The sequence below is a fragment of the Rhagoletis pomonella genome, unplaced genomic scaffold (genome assembly GCF_013731165.1).
Source record: "Rhagoletis pomonella isolate Grant_MI unplaced genomic scaffold, Rhpom_1.0 Rhpom_scaffold_01607, whole genome shotgun sequence".
Taxonomy (NCBI): Eukaryota; Metazoa; Arthropoda; class Insecta; order Diptera; family Tephritidae; genus Rhagoletis; species Rhagoletis pomonella.
In genome coordinates, this window is record NW_023460161.1 from 15,135 (window position 1) to 25,552 (window position 10,418).

The window sequence follows — 10,418 nt, forward strand, 5'->3', positions numbered from 1 at the left end:
ATGGCCCAAGAATGCTCCTTTGGGGAACCCCCGAAGTTGATATAAATGACTTCGAGCACACTCCATCTAGGACAACAGTCAATTTCCTATCCACTAAAAAGGACTCAGCGTTGGTCGTCTTGCCGTGGCGAGGGGGCTTAAATGGTGTCATGGTATAACTCACAGTGTGAATTGTATCATGCCTCCATGAACTAAGAGGGAAGCCTGGTATTGAAGCCTTCGGCAATATTCCTTAACAATCCAAGCTGGAGTGTTGTTTTTATTGCTGAAGGTGGAAATGGCAGGATTACCGTACCAACACTACCCAAGCCAAGGTGTGTAGGCAACCGTGCCGATGGATGAATGGCCAGCGGGTAGTAAAAAATGGCTGGTCGCGTACGGTCCCCTCCGATGCCCGGGCAAGGTCGGTTGTAAGAAGTGCCTTCTCTATGCATACCGGCTCTGCGGACGAGCGACTAACCCTTTCCGGACTACTCGTGGGACCACATATGGAACAAAAACAAACAAAAACAAACAAACAACAACAACAAACAAACCAACAACAGCAACAAGAACAGCGTACCAGCGAAGAAGGGGACGACGTAACGCTGTCAGAGGAGGAGCAGCTCCTCAAATCCCCAAGGTTAGGTAAGATGGTTGCAAGTACTCCTGGTGGCGCCAGCCATAGTACCCCAGTTGTACAAGCGCCAGAAACCAGCAGGGTGGAAGATGCCAGACAAAGTATCACCACTCTGCAAATAGTCAAAAATAGCACCGGTAGTGCCTGCCGAAGTACTCCGGACGAGCAGCCAACAACCAGCAAATCGGCGGCCGTTGCAGGCAGCAACCCCGCCTCTAAGAAAAGAAAACCCTCGGGCGTGGTCATGAGACAGATGTACCAGAAGGCACTGTATATGTTAAATAAAATTGACAAAAATGCAGCGGCCGGTACGGTACATGAGCGTGACGAGGAAGACAAGGCAAAATACAGGCAAATAGTGGAAGAGTACGAAAAGTTACAGACAGATCGTGCAGCCACAATCGAGGCCACCGAAGCGAAGAAGCGGAACCGCTCTCATAACGAAGGCGGCCAAGGGGCCATCGCAAAGAAGGCTAAGCAAGGTGGTGATGCGGAGTCCGCGAAGCATCGCTATTTTAGTGACGTCGCCAGAGATCATCTACAGGCGGCGATAATAGATGAAAATAGCAAGACACCGCTAGCAGTGCAGCAAAAATGGGTGGAGATTGATGTGAGGCTGTCGAGCCTCGTAATGAACCACGTACTCGACAACGCCGAAGGTCCTCACCCAGAGTTCGACTCGTCGGAATCCCTACGGGGATACCGGGTAGTCAAGTGCGCGAACCAGTTCTCCCTGGATTTCCTTGCTGGATGCGTCGCTAAGATCAGCGACACTTTTGTGGGCTTGAAGCTCAAGCTGATCCCAGCTAAGGACATTCCAAGGAGACCACGTGCGCGCATTTGGCTGCCTCCGATGGATGAACCAGGCGAAAAGTTGCTGCGGTGTCTTAAGCTACATAACAAAGACATACCGGCGATCGAGGAATGGGAACTTATAAAAGTTGAAGAGCCAAGAAGGCCTACAAATAAGCCCATTCTACTAGCTATTTGTGCAGAGTCACTAGACGCCTTAGAGAAGGCTGACTATCGGCTCTGCTTCGGTATCCGTAAGGCTAGAGTGCGGGTCCTCGGAGAGGTTAGCCCGGTAGAAGAAGATCCCGGGGTTGATGGAGCTGGTGAGCTTCTCATGGGTGTGAAGCTGACAGATGACCCTGAACCGGAAACTTAAAGTAGCCCAAATAAATCTGCAGCACTCCAAATGTGCTACAGATAATCTAGCTGTCCTTCTCAGTGAGGAGGATATAGACACTAGCCTAATTCAAGAGCCCTGGGTCAAGCACGATACAATCATGAGACTAAATATAAATAATTATAAACTCTACTACAAGAGCGAGGTGGGTAAACCGCGGGCGTGTATTCTTATCAAGAACGGTATAAATGCATTCCTTTGCTCTAATTTCAGCACATCAGATACAACAATGGTTAAGGTGGAGACCACCGGACAGCAAAGTATACTCCTGGTCTCATCATACATGGCCCACGATAGGGACAGTCCGCCAACCGAAATCCAGGAGATAATAGCCAAAAACCCCAGACAAATTATAGTCGTCGGCTGCGATGCGAATGCAAGGCATCCAGTGTGGGGTAGTTCTACGGAGAACGACCGAGGTGAGTCTTTACTACACTTCTTATTAAATACTAACTTAAGCATCTGCAATAGAGGTAATACACCCACATTCATATTCCCGAGTTCGAACCGGTTTCCTGGATGGGAGGAGGTGCTGGATCTGACCCTGTTGTCAGAGAACGACAGCGTGTCTGTAGAAGAGTGGAGAGTATCTGATAGGCCTTCAATGTCTGATCACCGTCTGATCCTCTTTAATCTGCACGGAATTTCCAGCACCCCCCTCAAAATACAGAAACCCCCACAGGACTAATTGGGAAAGATATAGTAACACAATTAAGCGTAAACTAAGTAAGCTCCCACTAAATACAACTGTCACTACAGTTGAGGACCTTGATAATAGAGTAAATAAACTAGAAGAGGTTATGAAGAAAGCCTTTGAAAGATCAACTCCAGTTAGTACAGCAAGAAAGAAATCCCCACCCTGGTGGAATGGGGATCTCAGAGCCCAAAAAGACAAAATAAGGAAAATCTACAATGATTGCTTTAGAACTAAAAACTGGGCGCCTTATAAAAGCGCCCTCAGATCTTATAAAAAGGAGTTGAGAAAATCTAAAACTAAATCATGGCAATCTTACTGCTCTTCTATAGAGAACTCTAAAGACTCAGCCAGGCTCAGCAAAATCCTATCAAAAGAACACACACATATCACACTCATTAAGGGAGAAAACGGGGTGTGGACGAACACAGCTAGTGATTCTCTAAACACGTTAGTCAAGTTCCATTTCCCAGGATGTATTCGACATCCACCCACATCAGGGTCAATTGAACCTGGTTCAACTAGCAGTATACTGTTGAACTCGATCGTGAGCAGGGAAAAGATTATTTACGCTATTAACAGCTTCTCTCCCTTCAAATCCCCTGGACCAGATGGCGTAATCCCAGCAATGCTCCAGAGGGTGAAGGGAGAGATAGCACCGTTACTCGTGACTATTTTTAAGGCTACCATTACCTTGTGCTACATTCCTAAAAGCTGGAGAAGGGTAAAAGTCGCGTTCATACCCAAGCCAGGAAGGAAAAACCACGAAACAGCAAAAGATTTTAGACCCCTAAGCCTTACCTCCTTTGTGCTTAAAACAATGGAAAGGCTTCTCGACATTTATATACGATCGCTGTTAGGTGAAGCGACACTCTCAACAGCACAACATGCATACATCAAAGGCAGATCCACTGAATCTGCTTTGCATGAAGTGGTGAGCTTAATAGAAAGATCGTTGCACTTTAAACAATATACTCTGGCGGCATTTCTTGACATCGAGGGCGCATTTAATAACATTGAGGTTGACACCATCATAGACTCTTTGATAGATATTGGTGTTGACGACAGTGTTTGTAGATGGATACGTTCGATGCTAGTCAATAGAATCATTCAGGCAACAAATGGGGCTAACTCTATTACACATCATGTGAACAGGGGCACTCCACAGGGCGGAGTGCTCTCACCACTGCTATGGGTGATAGCCCTGAACGGTATATTGCTAGAACTCAATAGAGGGGGAGTCAAAGTTGTGGCGTATGCGGATGATGTTGTAATAGCAGCCACAGGTCCATTCCTCTCTACCGTTAGCGAAATCCTTGAAGGAACCCTGGGAAGACTACACGCCTGGGCTACGAGAAGTGGCCTAAATGTGAACCCAGCGAAGACAGAACTTATACTATTTACAAACAGACACAAACTACCACAATTCAAGCTACCATTGCTAGACGGCAATGCGCTCTCATTGTCCCCCAGCGCAAAGTATCTTGGAGTCGTGCTGGATAACAAACTTAACTGGAAAACCAATATCGAATTCCGTAGACAGAAGGCCTACATAGCATACTACACTTGCAAGAGAATCTTCAGTAGAAACTGGGGACTAAATCCTAAACTTGTGATGTGGATGTATACCGCGATCATAAGACCAATTCTAACATACGGCGCCTTGGTTTGGTGGCCCGGCCTAAGCAGACAATATAATGTCAGCAAGCTAAGAAGCATACAAAGGGCAGCAAGCGCAGGAGTAACAGGCGCACTAAGATCCTGCCCGGCAGAAGCTTTAAACGCCATCCTCAATTTAATTCCTATTGATCTCCACCTGAAAGAAGTGGCTATGAAATCGGCGGTCAGACTCAGAGAGTCGGGCCTTTGGAGGACTAGACACTTCGGACATGGGTTGATCATAAATCAAATGCAACTAAATAGGACGACAGATTATATGGTAGGCAATTTGGACTTCAGCTGTAACGCGCAAGTGCTATTCCCATCCAGAAGGGACTGGAGAAGAGACCGAGTGGCCGACCGAGAAGAGATCTCTCTATACAACGATGGATCCAAGATGGATTGCGGTGTGGGAGCAGGTGTCTACTCCAAGGAACTAGGCGTGGCTCTGTCTCTACGGTTGGGAAATAATACAAGCATCTTCCAAGCGGAAGTCCTAGGGATCCTAGAAGCCTGCAAAATCCTAGGCAATAGGGTTGGACACAGCAGTAAAGCAACAATATACTCTGACAGCCAGGCGGCGCTATTGGCAATAGCGTCACCGGTTACCAAATCCAAGCTAGTTGGGGAATGCAAAGTAATATTGCGCTCAGTGTCTCAGTCAAATACCGTCTCTCTTGTCTGGGTTCCCGGACATAGGAACATAGAAGGCAATGAGAAGGCGGATGAGTTGGCGAAGGCAGGAGCCGGTTTGGATGAATCCCAGGCAGTGGCACTGGGTTGCCCTCTTGGAGTAGTCCAAAGAGAGATTACTACGCATTTCCTTGAACTGGCTAGACGCAGGTGGTCAGATATACAGACTTGTAGGATAGCGAGAAAACTATGGCCTGACTATAACAGGACGAAAACCTTGGACCTGCTTAGCAGATCAAGGCCAGAGGTATTTAGAATTTTAGCAACCATCACAGGCCACTGGCCCATAGGCAAACATGCGGCAAAAATAGGTCTACCCCATAATATGATTTGCCGCAGCTGTCAACTAGAAGATAGCGAAGAAAGTGTCCAGCATTTCCTGTGTGAATGTCCAGGCCTTTCGAACATTAGACACAAGACGTTAGGGAAGCATCTAATAGCTGAACTAACCGACCTATCAGGAGCTACCATTAGCGAAATCGGCAGATTCATTCGAGAGTCGAAATGGTTCGACCTAGCAACATAGGAAGTGCATATACAAGATATTTATCCCCCGCGAGAAGTGCATCAAAATGGCGCAATAATGCGCTAATTGTATCCTGGGCAGCGACTAGGAAGCACTGCAACCAACCAACCAAAAAGGACTCAACCCACTGCAGTAACATTGAATGAAAACCTAAATGGGCAAGTTTAGCAACAAGGCTTTTGTGGGAGATCCTGTCAAATGCTTTAGAAAAGTCTGTATATATGGTGTCCACTTGGTTACCACTCTGAAAAGCGTTAAAACAATCATCAGAAAAAACCGCAAGATTAGTAATGGTAGACTTTCCAGAGACAAAACCATGCTAATTTGGACAAACATGTGGCTTAATGTTAAAAAATCGTTTTTCTTTCATAACACTCTCAAATAGTTTCGAAACAGTCGACAACTACGAGATCGGCCTATAATTACAGACATCACATTAATTACCGTTTTTGAAAACAGGAGTGACCGATGTAAGTTTCCATGCATCAGCAAAGACTCCTGAGGCAAGTGACTTGTTGTAAATAATTTTTAATGGTGTCACCAGTGAAGGGCAATTTTTCAATAGCACCACAGAAAAGCCATCCATGTCAGTCTGCATTGAGGGCTTCAGGCTTATAAAGCCTTTAATAATATCATCGTCAGATAGAACTAGATTGAAAGTAGAATAAATACTTCCCAAATCCTGTGTAAGTATATCCGAGAGGTCATCGTTCGATAAATCATCATCAGAGACGAAGTTCGATGAGAAAAAGTCAGCAAAAATGTTTGCAGCCTCTAAAATGCTATTAGCCTTGGCATCGTTATAGAAAACGGAAGTGGGAATCGTAGATACCTTTTTCCTAGAGTTAACAAATTGCCAGAAACTTTTTGGATTATTTTTAATTTTAGCTTCGAAGCTATTAATATACTCCCTGTAGCGAGATTTGTTTAAACTGTCGAACTCATTTTTAAGCTTAGCGTACAGATCAAAGTATTTCTGTTCATTAGTTGACTTGAATTTTTTAAAGAACTTATTCCTCAAGTTCTTTAACTGTTTTAGTTTCTTCGAATACCAAGGAAACTTGTGAGACAAATTAGCATGAATTGGAATGTGTTTTTTACAAAGATTAAACACCGTACTTTTAAACTGGTCAAAGCAACTAGCATAATGAATAATTTACTTGAATATTTTAATATGCATTTATTAAATAATGCAGAATCACTATCTCACGGTTTTGCAACCATAAAAGAATAAATAAATTAACGCAAGAGTCACCGGATTGTGATTGTTGTTACACAAAATACGGAGCGATAAGAAAACACGTCCACACGGTTTGACGACTATTACGGATTTTTTTTTTGTGACCACTTTTGTGACAGCTACTTTTAGCCAAAGAATGAAACCGAAACCGAAACCGTTACCGTTACCGTTATTTTGACGTGAAAATGAACGAATCCGAAACCGATTCAAGCACAGGAACAGGTTCCAATCGGTTCCGAGAAAGCTACAAAAAGAAGCTGCAGGATCTGGCAACCACAAACTTGCTTTTCTTCCGAAGCATAACTGTGCCGTTACACGTTCAAGAATTTGCTTTCAAGTGGCTCACACATACTGCTAATCGAAATTCATTTAAATTTACAGCTGTTACGTAGACTGCACACAACTTAACAGTCAATTTTCATTTCAAGACAACTTTAAATACTCGTCTCGATCCCATACATACATTTATCTTACACAAAATCTGACTGAATTCTGGAGTACTGGAACATACTAAATGTGATCACCAGTTTGACTTGACTATCAAGTTGCCACAAGACTTGAAAGGATAAATTGATCTCAAGTGGAAGTTTAAGTTGTAAAAGTGCATTGGCGGATACTGATCGCACCATCTCCTCCCAGAGCTCGAAAAATAAAATGTCGGTTCAAATATAATATATTACTTCAAACGAGAAATTTAAAAACATTTTTCTTTAGTTTATTTTGTATTTTAATGGTATCATAACTTTACGACACTCACATATTGACAAGATTTGACCATTTGTTTTAATATTTTGTACTTTAAATATGTGTTTATAAAAATATAGTATTTTCTTTAACAATACTAATAATGATTGGCGCTTATACATACATATTTTAGTGTTTGGCCGAGCTTCTCCGATTCGTGGCGTGCGCCTTGATGTTGTCACACAAAGCGGAGGGACCTACAGTTTTACGCTGACTCCGAACGGCGATTGTATTTTTATGAGAAGCTGTTTTTAACCGACTTCCAAAAAAGGAGGAGGTTATCAGTTACCGCATAACTTTGGACCACGTCAACCGATTTCGATAATTCTTTTTGCATCGGAAAGGTAGTGTCTCAGAGGTGGTCCCATACTAATCTGGTTAAGATCCGGTCAGCGGATCATGAGATATATATATATATTTTTTTTTTATATGAGAGTTGAAGTCGGTTTTTTTTTTGCTAAAAATTACTTGTTAATGGCAGAAATGCACTCGGAGGTTTGCCATTGCCTGCCGAGGGGCGACCGCTTTTTTCTATAATTTTTTGCGATGCTATTTTGACCAAGGCTTGAACCCAGGCCCTGCGGAGCTCGAAATTTTTACGAAAGTTTGTTGATTTGTTTTTAAATTTTGCATAAAGATTGAAAGTCGAATTTATATGGGTTTTGTTAAAAAATATACTATAATAAAAATTAAAAAATATTTAGATAATTTTATCAATATGAGCGTCGTAAATTTATGTTAAGCTCTATATGTATGTGGAATCGAACTTTCTGTTACTACTTTTTGTCTATTTTTGTCAACTGTGTAACCACACATTTGTATTCGCAAAAATATTTATGACTTGAAAATATATTAAAAATAAAATTACGTAAAAAAATATTTTTTAAAAAACAAAGGTTTATTTAACACGTACAATCAAGGGAATGAAATAAAATAGTGTTTTTTTAGCAAGAAATTTTTTGTGCACTTAAATGAATAAAATAAAATAAGCTTTCGTTAAAGTTACTAAATTCCAAATAGTGAAACGAACTACTCAAACTCTAATGAAAATTACTAACAATTTGTATTGATTTACTTCGTTTTTAAAAAGTTTGTCGCGCGAATAGCGAACCGGCATTTACATATCTGCATAAATGAAACCAATTATGGCTGTATGTTGAATTCACCGATAAGCTTTTTTTCAAACGAACTAAATCTATACAAATTGTCAGTAATTTTCATTCGAGTTTGAGTAATTCCTTTCACTATTTGGCTTTTAGTAACTGTAACGAAAGCTTACTTTATTTTATTCATTTTGGTGCAGTTTTAACAAAACTTTCTTGCAAAAAAATCTTTTGTTACGTTATTTTATTTTATATTTTTTTACATTATTTTATTTTGGACTTTTTAGTTTTATTCTATAGAACCTGCAAATAATATTTTTTATTTAGGGCTCACTCTTCATATCTGGTTAATTCTAGGGGCCGGTTTCTCAGTATCTGGTTAACACTAATGGCAGGTTAAACATCGTTATCGACGTGATCGACACCATAAAATATAACAGGGAGTCGATAACGTCGACAATAATGTTTAACTTCTAAATAGTGTTAACCAGACATTGAGTAATCGGCCCTTAGCTTAGGTTAGGTTACGGTGGTTGTCACTCGACAGAGAGACACACTTAGGCCACTTTCACCCATTGTGATGCCATTATGAACGAGCTCTTGTTCCTTTCCCTTAGTTTCCCAAATGATAGAACCATCGTGTAAACTTAACGTATCGTTGAAGGTCGCGGATGTTCACAGAGTTGAGATCGGCTAAAAACCGAAAAGCATGTTCCTTGAAAAGAGCAAGTCTTGACCTTGCCAGAGCGGGGAAGTGGCAGAGATAATGTTCTACACTCACGACAGGCGGTTAATTTGTATAAGAGATTTAGATTATTTTTGTTTATAAATGGCTAGATCTGTTTTGTAACAGAACATGTTGGTTCTTTCGCCCAACGTTCGTTGGTCAATTAATGAAAATAGATTTCAGTCGGTGCTTACTCGAGGACTAGGGTTGCCAGATTTTTTATGCACGAAATCAGTACATTTGACTTTTTCATGCTAAAAAAATCAGTACTTTTCAGTACAATTTTTTATAAAGCAAAATTATGAATGTAAGTAACAGATAATGCTTTAAAACGCCAGAGTACTTGTTTTTAACAATATTGTGGTATAAATAAAATATAGTTCATAAGAAAAAAAATTGTTATTCATTTTAACATGAGTGTACTAGCGTGGCCGAAAATCCGCTTTTTAGAATTTTGATTGGTAATAACAAAAATATAGTTAATTATGCTCTAAAAACAATCTGTGTGAAATGTGAAAATTTTTGGTCAATATCCTAGGCTCTCCCAAGTCCACCAAAGATCAGGTACTAAAAAAATGTTTTTCTTAGCTAACTTCGATTCTCTACAAAAAAGTTCCATATACGAAATTATGTAGGACTAATACTTTCGAAGATTATAGCAATTTTAGTAAAAAAATATTATTAATTAATTAATTTATTAATTTTTATTTTTTGAGCATATTGAACTTTGATGGACTTGGGCGAGCCTAGGATATTGACCAAAAAATTTCAAATTTCACATAGATTTTTCTTAAAGCATAATCAATCATATTTTTGCTATTACCAATCAAAATTCTAAAAAGCGGATTCTCGGCCCACGCTAGTGTACACCTTATTGTACACAGAAGCCATAAATTATTTTATATTTATGACATATTTGAATGGCGATAATGAGGTGGTTCAATCTTCAGTGTTTAAATAGTCAAAGAATTCTATACATTTCATTTTAAAATTACTTTTAATTTGAAGTTTACTTAAAAAAATTGTAATTAGAAGCCGGTTTCTCTATTTGCGTCAGGAAGCAAATTTTATCCTCTCGGTTGTTTCGTTTGAGTGTGGTATTGACAAAAAACGAGATTACATTTTTTTTTTCAAACTGTGGAAAGTGGTACTTTTCTAAGGAATGCATCTATGTATATTTTCTCATGGCTTATAGGGAATTTACATGATTCAACTTTCACAGGC

General features: G+C 40.5%; 1 protein-coding gene across 1 annotated transcript; it reads left to right on the forward strand.

Annotated features, from left to right (window-relative positions):
* The first annotated feature begins 632 nt into the window (after positions 1–632).
* LOC118752532 lies at positions 633–1,787 on the forward strand. The gene has a single exon (XM_036487438.1). The coding sequence runs from the start codon at positions 633–635 to the stop codon at positions 1,785–1,787; it is 1,155 nt and encodes a 384-aa protein (XP_036343331.1).
* The last annotated feature ends 8,631 nt before the right edge of the window (positions 1,788–10,418 follow it).

Coding starts and splice junctions, on each gene's coding strand:
- LOC118752532 (XM_036487438.1), top strand. CDS start 633: ATGGTTGCAAGTACTCCTGGTGGCGCCAGCCATAGTACCCCAGTTGTA.